Source organism: Pseudochaenichthys georgianus, unplaced genomic scaffold (assembly GCF_902827115.2).
Source record: "Pseudochaenichthys georgianus unplaced genomic scaffold, fPseGeo1.2 scaffold_734_arrow_ctg1, whole genome shotgun sequence".
Lineage (NCBI taxonomy): Eukaryota > Metazoa > Chordata > Actinopteri > Perciformes > Channichthyidae > Pseudochaenichthys > Pseudochaenichthys georgianus.
Window position 1 is genome coordinate 28,929 of NW_027263287.1, and position 27,162 is coordinate 56,090.

At 42.5% G+C, this 27,162-nt stretch overlaps 1 protein-coding gene across 1 annotated transcript in view; it reads left to right on the top strand.

The window, feature by feature from the left end:
* The window catches only part of rttn (rotatin), a gene marked incomplete at its 3' end in the record, with an annotated part of 46,906 nt that extends 21,294 nt beyond the window's left edge, over window positions 1–25,612 (top strand). The window contains exons 11-28 of the mRNA XM_034079818.1: window positions 820–987; window positions 1,950–2,162; window positions 3,319–3,431; window positions 4,813–4,939; window positions 5,233–5,358; window positions 6,884–7,000; window positions 7,741–7,865; window positions 8,563–8,734; window positions 9,625–9,724; window positions 10,584–10,669; window positions 12,112–12,229; window positions 13,213–13,309; window positions 13,395–13,454; window positions 15,244–15,435; window positions 18,544–18,786; window positions 21,273–21,423; window positions 24,528–24,694; window positions 25,393–25,612. Coding sequence (XP_033935709.1) covers window positions 820–987; window positions 1,950–2,162; window positions 3,319–3,431; window positions 4,813–4,939; window positions 5,233–5,358; window positions 6,884–7,000; window positions 7,741–7,865; window positions 8,563–8,734; window positions 9,625–9,724; window positions 10,584–10,669; window positions 12,112–12,229; window positions 13,213–13,309; window positions 13,395–13,454; window positions 15,244–15,435; window positions 18,544–18,786; window positions 21,273–21,423; window positions 24,528–24,694; window positions 25,393–25,612 — 2,595 coding nt within the window. The remainder of the gene's footprint in view (window positions 1–819; window positions 988–1,949; window positions 2,163–3,318; window positions 3,432–4,812; window positions 4,940–5,232; window positions 5,359–6,883; window positions 7,001–7,740; window positions 7,866–8,562; window positions 8,735–9,624; window positions 9,725–10,583; window positions 10,670–12,111; window positions 12,230–13,212; window positions 13,310–13,394; window positions 13,455–15,243; window positions 15,436–18,543; window positions 18,787–21,272; window positions 21,424–24,527; window positions 24,695–25,392) is intronic.
* Window positions 25,613–27,162: the final 1,550 nt, after the last annotated feature.

A 27,162-nucleotide genomic window follows, 5' to 3' on the forward strand; every position in this document is an offset into this window, starting at 1 on the left:
CTGCGGCCCTCTGCGGTTTAATGCCCAGAGCTCGCAGCCGGAGCACTGGTTTGTTCTCGACCTCGAGGTTTTTCCTCTGGGAATCGGACAACACTGTTCCTGCCAGCCGCTGCAATGCACAGGACATCTACTGCCCCCTGCTGGTGGAAAGCGTCTGTTGTTTAATTTCTCCTCCCTGGAACAAAGTGGCTGAGAATAGATTATTCCAATTTATTCAGACTGAGATAGCGTGGATCTGTATCTCGTCCTAAAATAACCCTGAAATCTGATTACATTCAATTCTAACCCATGGAACGAAGAAGCTGTGTGTGTGTGTGTGTGTGTGTGTGTGTGTGTGTGTGTGTGTGTGTGTGTGTGTGTGTGTGTGTGTGTGTGTGTGTGTGTGTGTGTGTGTGTGTGTGTGTGTGTGTGTGTGTGTGTGTGTGTGTGTGTGTGTGTGTGTGTGTGTGTGTGTGTGTGTGTGTGTGTGTGTCTGACTGTGTGTGTGTCTGACTGTGTGTGTGTCTGACTGTGTGTGTGTGTCTGACTGTGTGTGTGTGTCTGACTGTGTGTGTGTGTGTCTCACTGACTGTGTGTGTCTCACTGACTGTGTGTGTGTGTGTGTGTGTGTGTGCGTGCGTGTGTGTCTGACTGACTGACTGACTGACTGTGTGTGTGGTGTGTTTGCTTTTGTCTTCATTTCTGTCTCTCTGTGTGTGTGTGTGTCTGACTGTGTGTGTCTGACTGTGTGTGTGTGTGTGTGTGTGTCTGACTGTGTGTGTGTCTGACTGTGTGTGTCTGACTGTGTGTGTCTGACTGCCTGTGTGTGTTCTCTTTTAGAAGCAACAGCTGCAGGCCTGCATGGAGCTATTGGGGGAGATCCTCAGCTACCATCAGAGCGTTCCAGCAGACATTCCCCGCAGCGCTCAGGTTCATCACAGGACGGCATACTCGAGCGTCTCTGTGCTCACCATCAAACTCCTGCAGACCATCCTCCCTCCTGAGAAGGTGACGAGCAAATCACAACATAGTGGAAACCACCTTTAGCGATCAAAAGATTCATAACCACACATGCGGTTTAAATAATCCGCTTGCAGTGTTCATTTTGAGTCTTAACATATAGTAATCAGCCACACACAGTAATTATATATTATTTCAACTTTATTGCCACGAAACTGTATTTTTCTTTCAAGCCTGATGTAAAATCTAGAAATGTACTGAAACTGGTGCAAAGCTGATGCCTATTAGCCTTTAATCACTGCTGGAATCACTGTTTTTGTAAAAAAGCACAATACTATTTTAGGCTTTAGACGACAGTAACCTATAGTGTATCTACAGTACTGTACCCTATATTACTCTGTATTTAATTTATACTTGGCAACGTAATTTTAAAAGCATTCGAAACAATCAGGCGATTCAGTAAAATCTTATGTGTGTTTCAGTTCTCAATATTAATGCCGTAAATATAGAAATATTAATTACCGTACTTTTCGGACTATAAGCCGCGACTTTTTCCCCCATTTCTTTTGTACAGCTAACGGCCACTAGGGAACCTCCTACATCTATGGATTTTACAGGTCAAATTAACCACCTTTAACTCTATGGGCTCTAGGACCGGTCCGCGCCCGCCACCTTTAAGCGGCGGGCTCCAGCAGGAAAAGCTGGAGGCCGGAAAAGAGTGAGACAGGTAGCGCGCCAAAGTAAAAGTGGAACCGAGAGACAGAACGAGAGCAAGACAGACGGACAATTTAGCTGCTGCGGCTTATATGCAGGTGCGCTTTATAGTCCGAAAAGTACGGTAGACGGTAATCCTGAGGAGATATAATGAAAATATAAATATATGAATTTGTTTATATTATCAATTCGACTGACAGTCTCTTCTGTACTTTCCCTTTTCATTTCTTTGTGATTAATTTACCTAAACTCCAGAGAAAGGTTTTTAATGAAGGTTCCCCCCCCCCCCCACACAGGCTGGTGAACATCTCCCAGAAAGCACAGCAACCGCTATTTTCCACCTGTGCTTGGACACGTCGTTGGGGAGTTTATTACCCAGCATGCACCAGGCAGCGGTGGCCTACCTGGAGCAGGTGAACTCTGACAGCCACGACCTCTACAGGAGGGTGAGCCGCGCCGCCCTCTGGATGGAGTCCACCTGCAACTTCATGAAGGAAGCACAAGCTGAGGTGAGGCACTTATTTAGAGACATATGTATATGTATATGTACACAGATAAACAACCTGCGTCCTTACGGGAATACTTCACCCACAAGAGGGTCTCTGGATATCAGCTTCACCCCCTGTGCAACCTTGAATTGTTGAAGAAAACTTGGAACAAAGAAACTGGGAAAAACTTCATGACTTGAAGACGTGTTCTCACTACTATTCAAACATATTCATTTCTGCTTCGGTGAGACGGTAAACAGTAAGGTTTTGCGTAGTATTTAGAATACATACAACTGAATACATATGACTTGAATTTTAGTGCACGATATATCATACATTCTTAAAAACCAAATTTCAACAAGACTTTTCTCCATTTGTGTTCTCTGTTGAGACATGCAAACAACTAGCAACCACAAGAGGATCTTTGTATATTAACTTAATGTCAGTGCAACCTTGAATTCGAGAAGATTACTTGGAACAAAGAATAAGAAACTGGGAAAAACTACATGAATTGAAGACGTGTGCTTACTACTTTCTAAACATATTCATTTCTGCTTCGGTGAAGTCTTAAAAACCTCATTTCAGCAAGACTTTTCTCCATTTTCTCCATTTTCTACTCTCCGTTGAGACTTAAAACTAGCTTTTCTCCAAAAATGAAAAAGATGATTGATAAACAACTGCTCGTCGTAGGGATGAAGTATTGCTCTAAATCAGTGCTTCTCAAAGTGTGGTCCGCGGACCACTGGTCGTCCGCGAGCGCCCCCTAGTGGTCCGTGAGTATATTGGTAACATTTCACATTTGAAACAAATCAATAAATTTAAGTTTTCCGCACTCTCGCGGGAATATCTCCGCAATGGAGCGAGCTGAAGTTTCACTTTCAATTGCATGAAATAGCCCAGTGCAACACCCTCATCACACATGTTGCCACTTGTTTGTACCATTTTCAGGCGATTTGTAATCTGTTCTAGAAAAATGATGTGATTTTGGATATTTGTGGAGTTAGGTGGTCCGCGAGTGTTTTTTTATTGGTTAAGTCCTTGGTATGAAAAAGTTTGAGAAACACTGCTCTAAATCAAAAACCACTCTTGCACACATTCAGCTGTCACTAACCTGTTTAGCCCATCACTCGTTGTATATCTTCATCTTCATCACTAATGTCTTCATCTCCTCACAAAGGGAGAGAAGAACTGGTTGGAGCTGCTGGAGCTGGCAGACCAGGCGATAAACGGCCTCTCGCTGCACCAACACCTCCCCATCGTCAAGGAGTGTGTCCACATCTGCTCTCACCTGTACGTTCAAACCTCACCGTGTGAAGAATCACAATCAGAACACCTCGATGAGTCCCACAGGGGGGAATGCACTTTGTTACAGCAGAAGAAAGAGACAAAGACGGCTTGATGTTACCTAAGAAACATGCGTAGAAAAGTATTAAAGATTACAAAAATAGCAAAATACACATCCTGTAACAGTTCTGAAGATTTAGCAGCCAGGTACAGTTATTAACGGCATCTATATATATCGCACATAAGAGATAAGATAAGAATGTATTCATCCCGAAGGAAATGGTTGTGCCAGAGTTACAACAATACAATAAACACCGCAGCATGATAGTGAAACTGTACACTAACAGTGCAGCAACAAGAGCACTTAAATATCTACAGGAAACAAAGATGGTCACATCATTAATTTAAATATTACCAGTATTTAGTCGTGCAAAACGAACCGGAGTGGCAGATACGTAATTGGACGTTATCATAGCACATTATTAATAATAAAAATAATATTGCACAAGTTACATATGTTGTGTTTTGTAATGATGGTAGTGTGGAAGTTCTCAGTTCCCTTTATTGAAGGGTCAAGAGTTCGATGGCCACTTTTCTTGAATATCATTTACCTCTGTTATGTATTTGTTTGTTTATTTGTTGTTTTTTGTTTTTCATTAACACATGTTAGTAATTGGGAGAAGGGGTGGGATTAAACCGTAGCTGCATAAGTGGGTCTTTTTTGACCCGTGAGGTGGTTTTCTTCGAGTATCTTTGTAATAACATTTTTTTTATCATTTCATATTCCAGCTATTCCTCAAAAAACATGTTTTGGATATCAGGCCTTCCACATTTTAAATGTACTTTTTAAGAAATTGTAGTTTTTGTATTTCTACCCCAAGCTTCCACAAGTGGGTCAGAAATGGAAATATGGAATTTCGTTTTTTTTTCAAAATGGAAAAGAAATGTTTAAAATTAGAAATAGTGTAAAATTAAATATAACATATTTCTAGTGTGAACCAAAATATAATGCTAAATATTATACAAGTGGCATAAAAACACATTATTCTAATACGGGTCCTTTTTGACCCACTTATGGAAGAGAGTAGGGTCCAGTCACTTTAAGGGCATCTAAGGGTTAAATAAGTGTAAACACCCCTTTAAGTAGATTATTTGTTTATACATAATTTACAATCAAAAATATTTGTGTATATCAATTTGACACTGATTCATTTTGTATTGTACAATAATTATCATGTTACATTTGTTTTATTGTTTTACTTATTCTAAATAAATCAAACAAATCAAATCAAAGAATTATTGCACATAGTTGGTTGGTATTTAACAACAAGGGGTGTTGTAATCTGTGTGTGTCTGTGTCTGTGTGTGTGTGTTTGTCCATCACCAGGTGGACGTTTGAGGATCCCAGCCCCCTCCTCCAAAGAGAGAGCCAGAAACTCCTCCTGAAGCTTCTGTCCCATCCCTTGCTGCCTGTCAGAGCGGAAACATACCAATGCACTCTACGCCTGGCCAAGGTCAGAACATCCATCCAACTCGCACTTACATTCAGGTTCATGGATGAAATAACGGCCTCTAAAGCAGCTTGCTGGGGAACCCATATGTAAATAAGCCGATATATGAAGATGGATGAATGTGTGACAGCGAGCGATAAAAAAAAAACCCACTTGACATTTGAAATCAGACTTGCTTTTTTCGTTTTTTTACTAACCACCATCTGGAGTACGCGGCTACGGTTTAAATTGAATTGGAACTGGAGAGGATGGCGATAATTTATGATGTGCTTTGGTGTGATTACACACACCCTTAGGACTGCCTCGGCATCCAGAATGTGGCACGAAAGGAAGTGGCGGCCTGCGGCGGACTCAACTTCCTTATCCACCACAGGGTGCTCTACGAAATCACCGCTTTCGGACTCCAGGATTCTGCAGAGAAGGTACGCAAACACTCCCGTAGCACCGGTATCTCCACAGAAGCAATTAGACTTCTAGACCTCCTGGAGCATCTTGCTTCTGGCCACTTCTTATATCACAATATTCCTACCATCCATAACCAACTACACCTGATATACATTTACTTGATATGTGTACATTATAATATAACTATTTCATTTGGTCGCCTGTTTTATCCCCGTCTGTACGCGTTGTCTGCCGTAAGCTGCCATAAATGGACTTTTTTTATCCCGTTTAAAGCCGGTTTTTACCGTACACTTTTAACATTTTGATGGTTTTTAACTAGAGCCGGGACTCGATTAAAAAAATTAATCTAATTAATTAGAGGCTTTGTAATTAATTAATCTAAATTAATCGCATTTTTAATCAAATATACATATTTGACCTGAGAACAGTGAGAAACCATTTCCACATGGATGTGACTCCACGTGGTCTACAGTCGAGTCCATCCAGTGAGCCAGGGAGCTGGTTATTCTCTCAGACGTGGACTGACTTATCCTGGCCCTGAAACCAGTCCTCTGGTTGAGTGTGGGTTGGGTCAGGGTGTGGTTCCTTGCACTCGGAGTCGGGCTAACGTCCACGCTAGCTGCTACATGCTTTGCATTTAGGTGATACTTTAGGCTTGATGTGCTGCGGTGATATGCTAATTCTTTTTTGCATAATTTGCACACCACCGTGCTCTTGTCGACGCTTCCATCCGTCCGTTTTTTAAAACAAAATGTCCCATCCACGGGGCCGACCAAAGCGGTCTCATCAGCTTGTTCGTTCATGTTTGACTATTGTTCACCGTGGTTTGTTGTTGTTTGAAGTCCCATGCTGAAGTCATGAACGTTAGTTGGTGCTCCAGTATAATCGGTACGCCTGAAACTCATCCAGTGAGAAACGTTCCGCTGTGCAAACATAAGTGCGATTAAAATGCGTTAATTTTTGTGTAATTAATTAATCTTAATTAACGTGTTAAAGTCCCGGCCCTATTTTTAACGCTATCTTTCAACGGGATAAAGGATTTTAGTCATCTCCCGTCTGTATCTTGAGAATCAAGATGAGCACATTTCAGCTATTCGCTCGCACATCACCCAATATCCTTTGTCTCATGAATAGTATTGGACAAGAAAGACAGATTTTACTTTAGTAGTTTTACTGGTTTACTCGCGGATGTTTACTGCGGATAATTATTATAATACCTCCTAAACTATGAACAAGCCGAGTGCATTGACAACTCCCATGACCCCATGCTACTTCCCAACGCCGCCAACATCCATCTGTTATTAGATTGAGTGGCAGAACATTACATTCATTCAACGTGCTGGGTCAAGGTTGAACCACATGCATCTAATCAAACACAAGTACTCAATAGATGTCCATGTTCTTTTTAAAAGTACAGGACTTTAAGCGCCAGGGATGACCGGGGTGTCGTGTAGTTTAAACGTCTGTCACTTTCATTACTCGCCGGTAAATGTTTTGTCAGCGGTGTCGTTGTGAATTCAGCAGTTTACCTGTGATCTATAGGTGAACGTCGCCGCCAAGGATATCCTGCTGTTCGTGCTGAAAGGACGATTGATGATGACGGCATCCACCTGGGACAGATTCAACGAGGCACTTCACCCGGTCATGCCCGTGTTACAGGTGCCGCGCTCTCCTTAGATGTCGTGTTGTATTCGTGGGTTTGGAGCTTATTATATTTCTCGAGCTGCGGGAAGTGTCACACGTTCTCCACAAAACAACGATGATCAAAGTTCAGTTCTAGCCACAAAGACGGCATATTGAGCTGCCAGTGGGAAGGATGTAGTTATTCCCTCATTTGCATATTCTGTGTTGTATTGTTTTCCTTTTTGGGTGGGGAGAAAAGCTTTTATTAATTGCATAACAGTTTCAGGCAACAGAGAGCCTGGAAACACTTCATGAATATCCATGACGACGCTGTCAAGTGTGATTCAACTCAAGGAGGCCATTCAGAGATGGGCTGCCATGTCAACAGGCGATGAAATGAAACCAGCCATAATCAAAGCGATGCATATTTTATTTACTGTTGGGCTGCTTTGCCGGAATTCCCCATTGTTTGGAGCATTGTCTGCAAAGCTTTCTGAGAAATGACTGTGTGTGTGTGTGTGTGTGTGTGTGGTGTGTGTGTGTGTGTGTGTGTGTGTGTGTGTGTGTGTGTGTGTGTGTGTGTGTGTGTGTGTGTGTGTGTGTGTGTGTGTGTGTGTGTGTGTGTGTGTGTGTGTGTGTGGTGTGTGTGTGTGTGTGTGTTGTGTGTGTGTGTGTGTGTGTGTGTGGTGTGTGTGTGTGTGGTGTGTGTGTGTGTGTGTGTGTGTGTGTGTGTGTGTGTGTGACTGTGTGACTGTGTGTGTGTGTGTGTGTGTCAGGGCTATGCCGGCACTGAAGACGCGCTGGGAAACTGTGTCCTGCTGATAAGTGACGTGTCGGACGTGTTTCCAAGCGAAGCCAAGCTGAAAGCGGCGCTGCGACTCCTTTTCACTAAACAGCCCACGTGAGTCTGGGCCCCTTTGTTGTGTATTTGTGTCTCCGGGTTTGTTTGTGTTTGGAAACACGGATGTGATGATACGCCTCTTCTGCATGTTTGATATCGTTTGACGTCGTGGGGGTTTTTTATGCACCAGATGAACTCCTGGAGGTCTTAATATTCTGCGTTGCAACACGTAAAGTGATGGACATATTAGGGGCGGTGGTGGCGAAGTCGATAGGGACTTGGCTTGGCAACTGGAAGGTCGCCAGTTCAAGTCCCGGCAAGACCAAGTGCTACCGAGGTGTCCCTGAGCAAGGCACCGTTCCCCACACTGCTCCCCGGGCGCCGTTCAAAATGGCAGCACACTGCTCCTAATCAAATATTACCACCGCCTGTCCCTGTCTGCTGATGTTCTTATCAAGTCATTTCGGTTCTTTGTGAGGCCTCAAACATCCCAGTCCCAGCCTATGAATAATGATTGAGATTGAAAGGAACCCGACCGGGAGACAAGTCCTGGTCAATTCTTGCAAAAGCACTTAATTTGCCCTGTTCTTTGACAACCATTTGGATGTTGTGTCCAAAAAACCCTCAAAGGAAGGCTACATGTTCAACCCGATGCAGACAAAGGGCTCTTGAATAGAGCTGTGCTTTTAATCTGTCTGTTTTTGAATTAATTATTTAACTCCCAAGTTTAACATAATGTCTGCTCATTATTTAACAGTGTGAGAATAGCAGCGGTGCAACAAATCCTGCCCCACTTAAGCAGCCACGATGATGCTGATGCAGCCAGACCGGAGCTGGACCAATCAGTGATCTCCTCTCTGCCGAACCTCTTCTGCCTGCGACAGCCTGCAGACGTCTCGCTGGACACCTGGAACAAGTCTGTGCTCAAGGTATACAAACATGAACAAGCATGTGCACACACAGACTAACATATACACTTCTCCACAGGAAGATGCAGTATGGGCTTTCCTAATGTTTTCAAAGTCAACTTTATTGTCAATCTTTCAGTTTGTGTGTACAGAGAGATCGAAATACCGTTATCCCGAATACAATAACAAAGATATATACAAATATGTGTGTATATATATATACACACAATCAAAAGACACATGCACACATTTAGACCTAAATAAAAGCACAACAATCAATATATAGAAAATAACAGTCAGTGCCAGACTAGCATCTAAAGACTTTTCACGATTGATTCAACGGCTGATTATTTTCTGGTCGATTCATCGTTTGGAGTCTGAAATGTTAGAATATATTGAAACACATCCATGCAGTTTCTCAAAATGCAAAGTGATTTCTTTCTTTGTCAGTCCAAAACCCACACAAATATTCACTTTAACATTATAATAACAGATTTAAGCAGTACATCTTTATAGTTTTAAAAACACAATTTTCTGAAGTTTTTAGTCGATCAATTTCTTTAACGATTGATCAATATTATGAAAATAGTCATTCAATCTTTTTTGGTGTACTTTTCCAACCCCTAAAAGGTTTTTTTTGTGGCTAGGTGGAGTCGGTGGAGAAGCTGTTTGGTTAATATATTGTAAAATATCCATCCTAGTTTCTCAAAATCCAGAAACCTCACCTCAAAAACACCAAAATATTCACTTTAATACTAAATAAAACTAAGCAGTAAATCTTTTATATTTGAGCCCTAAAAACACAATTTTCTGATGTTTTTAGTCGATCAATTTCTTTAACGATCGATCGAATATTATCCTCTGTCGATCTGCTATTCACTGCATCCCCTAAAAGTGTTTTTGGTGGCTAGGTGGAGTCGGTGGAGAAGCTGTTTGGTATCCTGTCCTCGGACACGGTTGACATCTCTCTGAAAAGATCGGCAGGGGAGCAACTGTCTGTCGTGCTGCAAGGTGAGATATCTGTGAAGCATGCTGTCTTTAATGTACAGTATTGTTTAAACACATTTACAAGCTAACTTTTAAACTTGCATGTCTACCACTGTGGACTTATGACACTTATGACTCAGGGATAGTGTACAAGTAGATTCACATCCTGATTCTCGCTGATTTGAGGACATCAGGTTTGATAATGTGTATGTTTTAAAATGCCTAAACATCAAATATCATTTTATGGACTTGATAAAAACAACTCTTAAAGTTTGTGCAATAAGTGAGAACTCTGCTTGTGAAATGTATTGTGTGAGTGTCTTCCCTCCCACCACCATATGTCTTAGGACAGGGGGGTCATCTCGTGCCACATTATCATCATGGTTGCACTCAAAGGGCCAGTTTTATATATAAGACTATATAAAAATACATATATAAATATTTAATATATATAAAATAATGTATTATATTACATTATTGCCTCTGCATTGGATTATTATCGGATAGGGTAATAACTGTCTGAAAGCAGAAGCTTAGTGCAAATAATTGCAAGTCTCTTCAGTGAGAATATCACACACTGATTTAAAAAGTTAAAAAAAGAAGAAAAAAAAGTAATATTTTGAAGGAAAAAAAACAGATTCTGAAAAAGGCAAATTTGAGATGCATTGTGGGACATGTAGTTTATTGGCAACATGCTTCTGTAAATCGTTATGTAACCGAATAATAAACATGTGGGGCCGCAGAAAATGAAGTCACGGGCCGGATTTGGCCCCCGGGCCTCGAGTTTGACACCTCTGTCTTAGGAGGAGCAGGAAAAGCACAGTGTATGATTATGCAAATGCTTTGTGTGGGTATAGTGAATGTTCTGCTTGCTTCCCTGCAGACACAGCAATGCACCCAGTGCTGAAGAATCTGGGAATAACAGACAAAGTCATTTCTTTCATTGTGGGGAGTGTAAACGGCAACAAGGTAAAACAACCTGTGATAGAGTTTCTGTTGAAGCCAATTGAAGGAAAGCCTGTATCATGAGATGCACTTCCATGTCCTTGTTTGAGGTGTTGCAAAGTCAACTAATCAAGACACATCTAATCACAATAATACTGATCAACACGGACCCCACGAGTTAACCTACTGTTTAACACATTCACACACAGACTAGCCACTAGCGAGAGGCGCCTGATGTTGTGGCCGATATTTAAGTAATCTTTCTTAAAGCTAATGTTATAATAGTCAGATTGCTCTGAAGATGGAGGTGATATTCTATTAATGTTCACGTTCACACAGTCGGTGATTTTTGCCGGCCGTCTTTCCTGCAACGGCAGCTTTTCTGTATTTCCTTTCTCCTGTAATATGACTTGATCGCTTTAAACTCCGCACACTGAGCTCTGATTGGTCAGCAGGCAGTGCTTTCACTGAGTTGAGCTCTTAGCCTGCAACCTAACCTGGTCCGGCGCAGGTTAGCCGCTCAGCATCAGTTACCATGGAGATCTAGCCTGCTAAAAAGAGAACCAGCTTCGTAGGACCGGAGACCCGGAGTTTTCCCTGAAGTTAGCCGCTAATCGAGTAGTATACCCCCCAGGAAGGCAGCAGCCGTAAAATGCGTGCGCGATGAAGGATGAAGTGGCCTGCTTTAATAGTGTCAGACAGAAGGGATGTCTGCCCTGTAGTTACTGCTGATCATTCGCAGGCCTTGAATCAGAGGGCGCTAACAGCTAATCGTGCAGCATGTGTGTTTACATGGAGGGTAAGTGAAGGAAACAAGGCCACAGAGAAGGACTTGTCTCACATAACAAGTGTTGATGTCTGCAAGTCCGGTTTGTCCCTCCATGGCCTGAAATAATCAGGGACGTTTCTTTAGCTTATGGGAAGTTGGCATGGGCGATGGAAATGTCATGTCACCGCTAAGAAACTTCCCAGGAGTAATTATCCCATTTATTAGCAAAGTAATAATTGATGACGATTATTTATCAGTAATTTATTGATTCTAGGAGCTAAATATATACATTTTATTTGCATTTCACATTTAAATCAACAGAGCACTGGTTTTACTTTTATGTTGTGCCACAGTCCTTCTTATGTTCACATCTTGGCATCAAAATAAGACTCAAAATATGTGATTCAATGCTTTTTAGTTTTGCCTGTCTGCTCTTTGTTATAAGTTACTCATACGTCTATATTGCTGTAATGTTTCCCCCATTATTGCATAAAAGATAGAACACATAGTTAATAGAGAACAGGCTTTTTGTTGGTGGAAAACAATATTAAAGATCTCCTGCATGAATACAAAAAACAGAAAATGTCTTTCTTGCATGATAATTCCTATGTTTTTAATTCTCAACCATGACCCTGTGCCTCTGAGTAGAGGAGAGGGAGAATATGTTAAATTAAACTGTGTGTGTGTTCCTCCTCAGAGCGCAGACTGTCTGCTGGAGCCGTGTGTGTGTATCCTGAGGAAGTTAGTGTACGCTGATCCGTCCCTGAGACACAGCCTGGCTCAGCGCAGCCTCCTGCTGCTCACACTGGTCAGGGGTACGTTCACAACACAACGTATTAAAGGTCCCCTATTCTCCTCTTCTTCATCAATATACCACAGGTCTCAGATATATACAGAGCCTGTCTCTGATTGGCTGAAACACCAAACAGATCATTGCAGCATTACCCATAATCCCCTCTGTTGGGACACATGTTGATGTAGAAGAGACATGAAGAAGAGGGGACACATGTTGATGTAGAAGAGACATGGAGAAGAGGGGACACATGTTGATGTAGAGGAGACATGAAGAAGAGGGGACACATGTTGATGCAGAAGAGACCTGAAGAAGAGGGGACACATGTTGATGTAGAAGAGACATGAAGAAGAGGGGACACATGTTGATGTAGAAGAGACATGAAGAAGAGGGGACACATGTTGATGTAGAAGAGACATGAAGAAGAGGGGACACATGTTTGTGTAGAAGAGACATGAAGAAGAGGGGACACATGTTTATGTAGAAGAGACATGAAGAAGAGGGGACACATGTTTGATGTAGAAGAGACATGGAAGAAGAGGGGACCACATGTTGATGTAGAAGAGACATGAAGAAGAGGGGACACGTGTTGATGTAGAGAGACGGGGCTCGTACATAGCATGTAGCCTCGGTGTTCGCACTGCAGAAAAGTGGGGATGTTAGCACGATGTAACAGTTTGATAATTAAAAGGTAATATCATGTAATCAATTTGTAAAAGTCTATTGCATTAAGTGTGTCCAGGTAACTTCATTAAACATCATTGATACAATTCTACCCTGAAACAAATATTACCTCTTTATTATAAAGTTATTTTAAAGTGCTACCTAGGAGACATTTCCTTTGCATTATAACATCGTGATTTTATTTTTGTATATTGTATGTTCACATGTGCCAGTTTTTATACATAGTATTTCTAACTCTAATGCAATTCAAAATGTTATTATATATAAATTATTTAAACAGTTTTTGTTATTTAAATTGTCTATTCCATGTCTTGATTACAGCATCGTTGATATTAAAGGAGAACAACGGCAATGGGAGTGAGATTTCTGTCCTGATGAGCTTACTGCTCTTCGATGAGATTGCCAGCATGGAAACATGGTGAGTTTATGTTTTATCTCACGTCGCCTTAATGCCTCTAAAATAAAAATATCCATCGATTAAATATTGTTTTTTGTCATATCAGGTCGGACAACACGGATGTGACGCTCACACCGTTCTCCCTTCCTCTGTCGGTGATACGCAGGTAAAGTTTATTGTAGTAAATGTATCATTAAGTCTCATTTAAGTATAAAATAATAATAACAAAGCTTTATTTATACAGCACTTTAAATACAACACATGCAGCTCAAAGTGCAAAAGTTAATTACACACAACAAGAAATTCCCCTCAGATTATTTGTTAAGAACTTTAAAAGGTACGTGCAGCAAAATATAGCATGTGATCAGGTTGAGAGACAAGGGGGGGAAAGGTATGGTAATATAAATAATAGTTTCTCTCCGACAGACACAAGACAACTGAGTCGATATCAAATATAAAACCCCATAAAACAAAGTGAACATATCGGTACAACAGAAACACAAATAAAAAGATAATAGTAATACAAATGCCATCATTCTAATAAAGGTTAAACAACTTATTCAGACAGATAACTTCCGTCTCTGGTTTGATTTCCCCGCGGTTCGAATTCACATCTTGCTACTCATTTTTCACTTCCTTGGAACAGACAGAAGGCCATTGCTAGGATTTTTATATTAAGTTTGTAATTACCATTTATGCAACTTTCAGCCCATCTGGCCAACACATCGTATCATTTCAGACCCCGGCCACACGAGGACGCAAACACAATCGCAAAAAAGCTTCCGTCCACACGCAATATTCACCGGATAGTGTCTGTCCACACGAGACCGCTCCGTTGAGCTCCGACCGCTGGAGAAGCTGCAGTACATGCAGGAGCCTGTAGGTGGCTCTGTAACTTCCTCCACAAAAGCAGCGAAAAAGCATGGTTGTCATGGTTGCCCTTCTGTTTATTCTCCGCGGTGGGGGCCGAGGGAACCGGGCAGAGTTTTTCGCCAGTCAACGTGTATTAAAGTTTAAATCTTCCGGACACAATTATAAAAGTGCCGGTCAAAGGTCTTCTTTGTTATTTATTGAGCTTTAAAACAAATGAATAACGACTCTATATAATATAATAATAAAATACACGGAGCCTCTCTTTGTCCTCCTCTCTTCGGACAGCGTCAGTGTCTGTCTCATGCAGCAGCTGATCTAGTAATGAGTGACCCGGCCGACAGTAAAAATAAACATATTTATAACTAGTTTAGTTTGAGAGGTGTCTCCGTCCTGTCAGATTAGACTTCACTCGCGTGTAGGTCCATATCGAGAGAAAGATAAATAATCTGAATTCAGTGTGCAGTTTACTTTGACGGGGGGTGAGCAGCAGAGGTGGGGAGAGGCGGGGCTATTGCCTCATCATTATCAGAACATGATCGTATAGGGCGTACACACGGAGCCGTTGGACCCCCCAGAGCGTTGCGTATGCCGTTCTATCCACCTTGGGACCCGTTAACACTAAACAGTAACGCAAACGACCGTTTTCGTCCTCGTGTGGCCGGGGCCTAAATTGCCTGCGCTGAGACCTTGCCCTTTCCTTCAAGGTGCATAAAACCACTAATGAGTAAACATGGGGCCGCCTTGAGGGGGTTTCCCGACATGTCGTTGCAGTAAATGAAAGGGTGTTTCATGTTGTCGTTGCTGTGGACCTTCCTTGGGGGCCCCCTTCAGGTCCGGGGCCCCAAGCAGTTGCCTGTCTTGCTTGTTCGCAAGGAGCGCCCCTGCTTCTTGTTCATAATCTGCTAGAAAAGCTCTATAAAATATGCAATAATAAAGATTAGTGCTAATCAGGGACGTGCACAGACATTTGGAGGGGCTATTGCTCTAAACTGGAAAAAGCTGTTGTAAATCTTTTTTGGGAGAAAAAATCTGAGTATTTTCCCAACACTAAGCTATATAAATTCACCCAAATGTCCTCCCAGGTACAACATCCCATTCCAGGCGGGATCTCATCACGCTGTCAGCCCGTTTTGCTGCGTCCTCCCTCCCTTTATCGACCTCCTGACCTTCCCCCCCGCACGCCTCGCCCTACAGCTGGCCTGGAACACCGCATGGCATTCTGGGATAGATAACCTCCTGGAGAAGCTGCATGGCGTCTCTACGGATGATACTGAGTAAGAATCATCTTACTTTTGAGCAACAGAGGTGGGAAGTAGTGGAGTACAAATACTTCGTTACTGTACTTAAGTACATTTACTTTACTCCACTACTTATTTTTCGGACGACTTTTCACATTTTTAACCGAAATACCTGTACTTTCTACTTCTCACATGTTGAACTCAAATACCTGTACTTTCTACTTCTTACATGTTGAACTCAAATACCTGTACTTTCTACTTCTTACATGTTGAACACAAATACCTGTACTTTCTACTTCTTACATGTTGAACTCAAATACCTGTACTTTCTACTTCTTACATGTTGAACTCAAATACCTGTACTTTCTACTTCTTACATGTTGAACTCAAATACCTGTACTTCTACTTCTTGCATGTTGAACTCAAATACCTGTACTTTCTACTTCTTACATGTTGAACACAAATACCTGTACTTTCTACTTCTTACATGTTGAACTCAAATACCTGTACTTTCTACTTCTTACATGTTGAACACAAATACCTGTACTTTCTACTTCTTACATGTTGAACTCAAATACCTGTACTTTCTACTTCTTACATGTTGAACACAAATACCTGTACTTTCTACTTCTTACATGTTGAACTCAAATACCTGTACTTTCTACTTCTTACATGTTGAACTGAAATACCTGTACTTTCTACTTCTTACATGTTGAACTCAAATACCTGTACTTTCTACTTCTCACATGTTGAACACAAATACCTGTACTTTCTACTTCTTACATGTTGAACTCAAATACCTGTACTTTCTACTTCTTACATGTTGAACTGAAATACCTGTACTTTCTACTTCTTACATGTTGAACACAAATACCTGTACTTTCTACTTCTCACATGTTGAACTCAAATACCTGTACTTTCTACTTCTTACATGTTGAACACAAATACCTGTACTTTCTACTTCTCACATGTTGAACTCAAATACCTGTACTTTCTACTTCTTACATGTTGAACTCAAATACCTGTACTTTCTACTTCTTACATGTTGAACTCAAATACCTGTACTTTCTACTTCTCACATGTTGAACTCAAATACCTGTACTTTCTACTTTTCACATTTTTAACCCAAATACCCGTACTTTCTACTTCTTACATGTTGAACACAAATACCTGTACTTTCTACTTCTTACATGTTGAACACAAATACCTGTACTTTCTACTTCTTACATGTTGAACTCAAATACCTGTACTTTCTACTTACATGTTGAACTCAAATACCTGTACTTTCTACTTCTCACATGTTGAACTCAAATACCTGTACTTTCTACTTCTCACATGTTGAACACAAATACCTGTACTTTCTACTTCTCACATGTTGAACACAAATACCTGTACTTTCTACTTCTCTCATGTTGAACTCAAATACCTGTACTTTCTACTTCTTACATGCTGAACTCAAATACCTGTACTTTCTACTTCTCTCATTTCCCAAACAGCTGGTTCCTTTAGTCTGAATGTGTGTTGGTGCGTGGTCATTATTCTGTAGAGTCACTGCGTGCCTATTGGTTGGAACACGATCCGTGTATCCATCACTTCCTGGTCTTCTCTAAAGAAGAGGGACCAATGGAAACGTTGTCATGTTGCCGTTGTTCAGCATGGAAACATTCATTAGCTAACAATGACATTATTGTTCTATTGATATAAAGGGAGGTCAGGTACTCTTTAAAGCAGCTGCTAGCTATGGGTACTTTTTACTGAAGTACATTTCAAAGCCTCTTTACTTTTACTTGAGTAAAGAAGTTTAGTCAGTACTTCTACTATGAGTATTTTTAAACACGAGTATGTGTACTTCTACTTGAGTAAAGGGTGTGTGTACCTTTGCCATCTGGTGAGCAATGAAAGTCTGATATGATGAGAGATGATTGGAGACAGAGAGGGAACATTGTTTCTGCATCAAGAGAACATGGTGTGAAACTGAACAGAATACTAAGTCCGAAGTAAAATCACTTTTAAATAACGCTCTCCGTCTCTCGGAGAGAATTGCAGGAAAGAATTAGTGTCAGCATCTTGGCTTTCGTCTGTCTTCATTTACCTCTAATGTGACCTAACTCAAAAGTATGGCAAAGTCTCTCACGCTGTTTTTAACCAGCTTAATTACAGGAAAGACTTTTAAAGCACACCAACGATGCATCAATCTACTAACTTTCGTACCGTGCGGAATTGGTCAGAGAATACTGAGAGGTATCTTCCTTTTTCTCTCCGTGCACAAGGCCCTTTCTCTTTTGATATTATTGTGTCTTATTACTAAAGTTTTTCACCTTGTTTTGACAGTTTCTCGAGTACGTCTTGTCGATTCCCCTGCTGCTGTTCGGATGACTCATAAATGTCTCCCCCCTCTAGATTGGTGATCAAAGTGTTTGTTAATGCAGCCGTTAGTATGCCGAGGACGGTACTTCTGCAACACCGTTGTCGATACATCAATATTTACTGAGGCACCTTTATTATCTCTAGCTGTAACTCAAAAATCAGATCACATATTATTACTTAAAATGATAGATCATTGACTTTGGAAATGCATTAATTACATGTTTAACATAATATGCATTAAATTAAACTGAAAGATATTTAAATTAGCACAAACAAAATGTAATAAATTAAATATTTATATTATAGTGCATTGCTACAGCCTACTGAAAACTTCTCAATATATATTCAACAACATATATTTCAAAAATCAGATCACATATTATTACTTAAAATGATAGATCATTGACTTTGGAAATGCATTAATGATATGTTTAACATAATATGCATTTAATTAAACTGAAATATATTTAAATTAACACAAACAAAATGTAATAAATTAAATGTTTATATTATAGTGCATTGCTACAGCCTACTGAAAACTCCTCAATATATATTCCACAACATATATTTGGTAACATATTCATCAACTAGTCGTACTGCTATAAAAGAAAGGCAGCTTGTGCTAGATTTATGAACGCCAATACCATCGTAAAGTTAATTATATCGGATTGTAATCCTGTTTTCTTCTTTTTTTTTACATTTGATCAGTCGCCCAAATAGTCATGTATTCCAATTTTAAATATACATTTCCAACTCTCTTCCTTTTGTTCCCGACAGGTTCCACCCTGACTTGAAGCTGTCGGAGGCGCAGGGTGTGAGTCTGCGGGCGCTGCACCCCCCCGCCGCGCTGCAGGACTGCCTCCAGAGCATCGTGTCTGCAGCGGGTCACAGATCCGTCACCGCCGCCCTCTCCAGGCTCAGATTGCATCTTCTGATGGAGCACCTCGCCCTGCCGCACACCCCCACCCTCAGCTGCAGAGACACCCTCACCTCCCTCGGCTGGCAGGCAGCAGTCACCAGGTAGCACACATATCTTCGTACACATAACGGCACAATGTATAACCAACTTAAATGGCCTTCTTTAAATGTAAGAAGACACGCATTGGCTTCAGCTGATATTTAAATGCCTTTATCTTAACTATCCCCCTTAGTTAAAGCAGTATTTCGTACCCTACTCACCAAATCATCAAGTCAGACATTCTGTTCAGATTTATTTCTCTGTCCTCTGCAAAAAAATGGATTGGTAGAAGAGCGTTCATGTTCGAAGCCCCACAGACTGGAATACTTTACCTGCTGCCATTAGATCTCTGTCATCACTGGGTATGTTTCAACATGCATTGCTATCTCACTTTCAGCTGGTCTGCACTTGTTATAACTGTTATTGATGAAACTGATTTGCTCGACTGTCTCAAATTATAAAAATGTCTATATATATATTATATTAAAGAGTTTATTTAATTTGTTTAGGTATTCAACCTTCGACACAGTTCATCCTTTTCTCCTCTCACTGTCTCCTTTCCCACGGCATAGGTCTACTTGAGTATTGCTGCTATCTCTCTGAAGGGGGAGGAGCTTGGGTATTGCTGCTATCTCTCTTAAGGGGGAGGAGCTTGGGTATTGCTGCTATCTCTCTTAAGGGGGAGGAGCTTGGGTATTGCTGCTATCTCTCTGAAGGGGGAGGAGCTTGGGTATTGCTGCTATCTCTCTGAAGGAGGGGCAGCTTGGGTATTGCTGCTATCTCTCTGAAGGAGGGGCAGCTTGGGTATTGCTGCTATCTCTCTTAAGGGGGAGGAGCTTGGGTATTGCTGCTATCTCTCTTAAGGAGGAGGAGCTTGGGTATTGCTGCTATCTCTCTTAAGGGGGAGGAGCTTGGGTATTGCTGCTATCTCTCTTAAGGAGGAGGAGCTTGGGTATTGCTGCTATCTCTCTGAAGGGGGAGGAGCTTGGGTATTGCTGCTATCTCTCTTAAGGAGGAGGAGCTTGGGTATTGCTGCTATCTCTCTTAAGGGGGAGGAGCTTGGGTATTGCTGCTATCTCTCTTAAGGAGGAGGAGCTTGGGTATTGCTGCTATCTCTCTGAAGGGGGAGGAGCTTGGGTATTGCTGCTATCTCTCTTAAAGGGGAGGAGCTTGGGTATTGCTGCTATCTCTCTGAAGGGGGAGGAGCTTGGGTATTGCTGCTATCTCTCTTAAGGAGGAGGAGCTTGGGTATTGCTGCTATCTCTCTGAAGGAGGGGCAGCTTGGGTATTGCTGCTATCTCTCTGAAGGGGGAGGAGCTTCGGTATTGCTGCTATCTCTCTTAAGGGGGAGGAGCTTGGGTATTGCTGCTATCTCTCTTAAGGGGGAGGAGCTTGGGTATTGCTGCTATCTCTCTGAAGGGGGAGGAGCTTGGGTATTGCTGCTATCTCTCTTAAGGAGGAGGAGCTTGGGTATTGCGGCTATCTCTCTGAAGGAGGGGCAGCTTGGGTATTGCTGCTATCTCTCTTAAGGGGGAGGAGCTTGGGTATTGCTGCTATCTCTCTTAAGGAGGAGGAGCTTGGGTATTGCTGCTATCTCTCTTAAGGAGGGGCAGCTTGGGCGCATTGTTGTTGCCAGTCATGAGGTAGTTTACTGTTCAGGGACGCAGGTTCCCTGGCGCACGTTCTTTCCTATGGACGAGAGCTCTAGTGAGATTCAGGGTCCATGATGTTTAGTCTCGCTGATAAAGAATGTTGATTATTACACTCTGAACTAGTTAAAACCTCGAGCTGCAGAAAGAGTTCTTCAGAATTGGTTTGGCATCCGCTGTGTCACCTCGTGGCATGCGACATGTCTTGTGAATTCTCCGGCCGAAGCTCCAAATAAAGCCTCAGTGTTTGCCATCAAAGCTCCTGCTCTCCTGGTGTCTCTCTGAGTCTCCATTGCGTCACAAATATATCTGGTTAAAGTTTATTAATTAAGCAAACATGGGGGCGATGTATGAAATCACTATCCGTTATTATTCCTGCTGCTTAAGTACGCAAAACTCACTGTGAAATATTTCCATGGCTCAGCGTGTCTTTTTGTCTTGTTTTAAAGGATTGACATGGATTGATTGAGTTTAGTGCCTTTTCCTGTTCACAGTGAGTATTTAAGCTTCCCTGAGGAAGTATGACAAACGCTTTTATTCCCCTTAATCAAGTGCGAATCTGTACAGAGACACAACACAGGCGTAAAGGTGGCAGGCTGTGGATTCAAGCATCTTCTGAATGCCTTTATATAGTTCTCTTTCTCTTAAAATGAAGAAATAGAAAAGGGGCTTGGATATGAATGGATGAATATGACACAGGGCTACAGAGCATCATCATTTAAATATGCTGTATATCTTTCAATGATTAAGAAATGATCAATCCTTCCAATATTAAAATCATATCGCGATGGCAGTTATAATAATCTCAATACATGTTTGTTTTCCACATCCTGCAGCCCTAATATTGCGATATAACTGAGATGTATTATTGAAATGGCTGTGTCTCTTCCTCCCTGCAGGTTCCTCCAGGTGCGTCCAGCCTGTGTGGACGATGAGAGGCTGCTCGTGGGTATCGTTGCATTTTTGAATGCCTACTTCAACCCCTCTGAGTCTGCATCTGATCCCGAGGACCAGGACCTGCGCTGGATCCTGGAGCTGCTTCTTAACCAGGTACAAATAATTCACATTTTCTGGTAGATAGGTAGGTAGATATATGGATAGATAGGTAGGTAGGTAGGTAGGTAGGTAGGTAGGTAGGTAGGTAGGTAGGTAGGTAGGTAGGTAGGTAGGTAGGTATATAGATGGATAGGTAGGTAGATAGATAGATGGATAGATGGATAGGTAGGTAGATAGATGGATAGATGGATAGGTAGGTAGATAGATGGATAGATGATAGGTAGGTCGAGAGCTGGATAGATGCCTAGGTCGGTCGCATGCTCTCTAGCTAGGTAGGTCTAGATCGCTCATCTCGCTCTGTGGCTGGCTCGTCGGTCGGTCGGTCGGTCGGTCGGTCTCTCGACTGGCTCGGTGGTCGCTCGGTCGCTCTCTCTCTGGCTGGCTCGGTCGGTCGTCTCGCTCTCTGGCTGGCTCGGTCGGTCGGTCGTCGGTCGGTCGGTCGGTCGTCGGTCGGTCTGTGGCTCTCTGGCTGGCTCGCTGGCTCGGTCGGTCGGTGCTCTCTGCTGGCTCGGTAGTCGTCGAGGTCGGTCGTTCGCTCTGTGGCTCTCTGCTGGCTCGATGGCTAGGTCGGTCGGCGACGGACGGCGGACGATGACCGTACTTTATTTATCCCAATTTGGGAAATGTTTGCATTGCAGCAGCATAAAAAACAAGGCAATGCATAAAAGAGAAATGACACTAGAAATAAACAATCCAAAATAAAATAGCATTAAAAAGTAAAAAAATATACATGTGGAAATACAAATGTCCAGTAACAAAACATAATGCAGGATATTATATATACATTAATTGGTAGAGCAGGAAAGTAAAACCCTCAGGTCATGTGTTTCAGTGTGGTTGTAGTTTAGAGAATATGCAATAACTCCACTGTACTGGAGTGTAAAAGAGGTGTGAGTGCATACAGTATCTGTTGGCTAGTAATCTGATTACTCTGCTCTCCAACACAGAGGGTGATATACCTGTAATCAAACCGTGAATAAATCATACGCCGGCAGACAAGCTGAACACATTATTACACTCTCATAACGACAGAAAGATAGTTCCCTCTCAGACCCGCGGCACACATTATCTTCTCAGCTCTTAAAACAAAGTTGGATTCATATTTTTAGCCCGAGGTGGAGAGTCATCTCACAGCTTTAGCACTCGGAGCTACTTTTAGGATTTAATCAGGCTCAGCTTGGTTTTCTCATCAATGTGTAAACAAGAAGGACTCCTCTGGCGGTGTAAGCAGACTCAGATTGAACGCCTGGTAGGGGTGAGCGGCTCTGCTTTACTTTACTTTTCTGTAATTACTGAGCTGGTTCAAGAACATCCGTCTCTCTCTACACTTATGATAACTCTCTACTCCCAACGCTCAGGAGGACATTCTGCATGCTTCTTAATCTTGTTTCGAGTATGAGTTTTGCAAAGGGTGGGGTAATTGGAGGTGTTTTGCTAAAATACACCTGTCAGCATCCCCCACTTCTTCCCTCCATGGGTCAGTTTTATGAATTACAAAAGGTCAACAGATTAATTATATATATACCGTACTTTTCGGACTATAAAGCGCACCTGCATATAAGCCGCAGCTGCTAAATTGTCCGTCTGTCTTGCTCTCGTTCTGTCTCTCGGTTCCACTTTCACTTTGGCGCGCTACCTGTCTCACTCTTTTCCGGCCTCCAGCTTTTCCTGCTGGAGCCCGCCGCTTAGAGGTGGCGGGCGCGGACCGGTCCTAGAGCCCATAGCGTTAAAGGTGGTTAATTTGACCTGTAAAATCCATAGATTTAGGAGGTTCCCTAGTGGCCGTTAGCTGTACAAAAAAAATGGGGGGAAAAGTCGCGGTTTATAGTCCGAAAAGTACGGTAGGTAATGCTAATCCAAGGCCGTTTCTCAATGTCGAGGAGGCTTGCTTGGTAGCACATAATAATAATAATAATAATAATAATAATAACTGATATTTCTATAGCGCCTTTCAAGGGACCCAAGGTCGCTTTACGGGAATAGGGCAAGCACAAACAAAACAAAACAAAAGTCAGACAGACGAAACAACAGATCGATTTAAGGGCCGAAAGCCTTGATGAACAGATGGGACTTGAGGGTCCTTTGAAGGCGTCCAGTGTGGGGATGTTGCGAATCTCCGCAGGGAGAGCGTTCCAGAGGGTGGGGGCTGCCACGCTGAAGGCTCTGTCCCCGAAGGTTCTTAGTTTGGTGCGGGGGGTGGTGAGCAGGCCGGAGTCTGAGGACCGCAGGTTCCGGGGTGGGGCATGTGGGCGGAGGATGTCCGATAGGTACTGGGGGGCAAGGGCATAGAGGGACTTGTAGGTCAGGAGGAGGACTTTATAAGTTATGCGGGACTTGACCGGCAACCAGTGGAGGTGGATGAGTGGGAGGGATGTGCTGCCACGGCTTTGTGTGTTGCACATGTATGCTGGGCATTGAAACAGTCCTTCGACGCCACTCGATGACGTAGTATGCTTGAAATAGTGGCTCTGGAGCAGCTTTAGTCGACATTGAGAAAGTTAATAATCCTCCTGAACAAATGAATTCACCGTCGAAAGCTGTGAGGGAAGTTAACAAAGAACACAAATACCAGGAGAACACATTTAGAAACTGGCCGAAACTAATATTTATATGTAAACAATTAAGTAAAAGAATAAAAAACAACAATATCTTCTTGCCCTGAGAGACAAGTGAGAGGAAAGTCTATACATGTTTGTATTGCCTGGGTTTTTTACTTGAACTCACTTCAAAGAAGGTGTTGCCATACTCATCTAACTATAACCCCTTAATTTAGTTTTAGCAGCAGAGTTACTTGGCAGGTGGGAAGTGGCCCAGTCTCCCTCTAGGTGAGCTCTAGATGTCTTCATGCACAAGGTTTCATTAAATATACTAGCAGCCGAGATAAAGCCATGACAGTAATTTAACAATAACTTGATAACACCTTATTATAAGAAAGTCACTAATACAGATCATCCTCTCACAACCTTTTTAATTTTTCACGCTGTCGAGACTTAACTCCTACTCTTTCTTGCCTCTCGGTGTTTCTGTCATCATAACATTACAATTATGAAATCCCAAATGATGGACCAATGCAACATTCTTATCCGTCATGTATCCAGGAGTCAGCGTCCCTCCTCAGCCTCCTGCTCGGTGTGGAGACCCAGACGTCCTCTCAGACCTCGGAGGAGTCGGAGGAGCAGAAGAACCACGTCGGCCAGAGACTTCAGAGAGAGCTCGGCAGCTTCTTCAACACTATACTCCTCCGAGTCGCACACACCACTGACAGGTAGCACCCAGAAACATCCGGAAAACCCCCGACCCAGCCCTTTATTTTCAGCCCCTTGTGACCTGGTTCATTTATTTGATATGCAAGGCTTTCCTCTCTTATGTCTGTCTTTCTGCTCGTGCCTGTCCTCTGCTGTCTGTCACACACCACTGACAAGTACCAGGTGTTACTCGATAATATGACACACGTAACTCCCACGTGACACTTCACAACATCCGGTAACACTTCCGGTTCTTCACAACAAAACTCCAACACACATACTGTAATGCATGTAAGTTAACATCACCGAGAAACATCTGACAAATCACCAGACACAGCGCTTTATTTTCAGCACTTTGTGTCCTGTTGCAATTCAAATGTAATATTTAACATTTTCTAATTTGGGTTCATTTCTTTCAGATGCAAGGCTTTCCTCTCTCACGTCTGTCTTGTTTGCTTGTGTCTCGCTCTTCCCAGACACAGGACCTTTATTTTCAGTGTCCTGTTGCAATTTAAATATTTAACATCTGATTTGGGTTCATTTCTTTTACATACAAGGCTTTCAGAATCAGAACCAGAATGCCTTTATTCGTCCCACAGAGGGGAAATGTACATGTGTCACAGCAGAAACGAGCCAAAGACAGCTTGATGTTACCTAAGAAGCATGCTCTCTTATGCCTGTCTGGTTTTCTCTTGTCCTCCCCCCCCCCTGTGTGCAGGCTCTGTCTGGCGTTAGCGGGCCCGCTTCAGAGCCAGCTGGCGGTGCGCTTGCTCCAGAGTCTGAGGGTGTCTGACACCCCGCGCTTCTACGGCCTCCCCAGCCTGGAGAGGACTCTGCTGGGCATGGTCCGCCTCACCGCACAGCCCGGGTGGAGCTCTCACTGCACTGACATGGAGCCCAGGATACTCTGCTCCAAGTACCTCAGCGGGCTGCTAGAGGTACAATACAATACCGATTTATCTGTATTTGTCCATCCATCCATCCATCTTCTCCCGCTTATCCGTGGTCGGGTCTCGGGGGTATCAGTTCCAGCAGAGAGCCCCAAACTTTCATTTCCCTCATCAACCAGCTCTGACTGGGGGGTCCCAAGGCACTCCCAGGCCAGTGAAGAGATATAGTCCCTCCACCTGGTCCTAGGTCTACCCCTTGGTCTCCTCCCAGCTGGACGTGCCTGGAACACCTCTCTAGGGAGGCGCCCAGGTGGCATCCTAACTAGTATTTGTATAGCCCAATATCACAAAACACGTTTGCATCAGAAGCATTACGAGGAATTTGACTTGGTGTCGTGATGCATACATAAAGGTAAAACACTATTTTAACATTACAAAAAAACAAGACAAAATATAGTAAAATACAAAGTTGCCTTTACAGATTAAACACAAACAACAACATTGTGTATGATAGCGTACAGCAGAAGGAGAAAACAAAATAAGATACAAAAAAAGTCCATAAAACATTCAAATTAATTACCATAAAAATAGAATAAAATGGATACCATAAAATGCCAGCTTTAACTGAAGGCTTTTGTTAAAAATGTAGGTCTTCAACGCACTCTTAAAGGTTTGGACCCTCTGATTAAAACGGGAAGAAGTCGGTCCTTATTAAACATGCACACAAAGCACTCATATTAAAAAGAGAAAAGCCAGATTTAGCCATTTGCTTATTTACATTTCTGGCCATTTTAACACAGATTAAGAAACAGACATGCAACAACATCGCATAGTCTCTACAACTAACAATATGCTAACACATCTGCAAGTATAGGCATTGTTGATACAAACAAGAAAATCGTTTTACAACTATTTAGAACTTAATGTTGCATACATCTGGTTGAGTAGGAAAAAAACAAAATAGAAAATGTGTGAAATATGTTCCTCAGTTCAATCTGAAATAGGTCTTCTTGCTTTAAGCTGACTCTGTTTCCAGGTGTGTTGATGTGTTGCATGTGCTCCTTCCCTCTGATCTGAGCCTACAGACATGGCGAATGAAAGCCCAGTGCTTCCTGGGGAATTAATTAGGTAAAAACGTGGTTACGGGGCATGCACTGCAATCGGTACAAACCTCACCGAGTAGATATGCCACACTGTGAAAATGCTGATGAGATGAATCAACCTTGCCTATTCCATCTGTTCGTTGTTCACCGGTCCATAAAACAATACCGTAACTCGGCGTTGCACCAGCTCGTGCACAGAGGTGTCCAAACCTTATTTCTGAGTGGAAACACGACACCTCTCGTTGTTTGCTGTAATGGGCGGCTTGTACGGACATGAATTACATTGAAAACTGAAGGTTAATTTGGTTTTTCAGTCAGGACCTCTGGCGGCTGCTTCCATCTCAATGCTAACAATGAACACCTCACTCTCCGCCACCCTCTGACCCACCTCTCACCTGGTTCTCTCAGCGCTCTGGGGCCCTAAAGCTCCTCGGTCTGGATGTGCAGCTGCTCTCCGGCGCTGTCCCACATCCTGATCGCACATCAGAGCAGAAT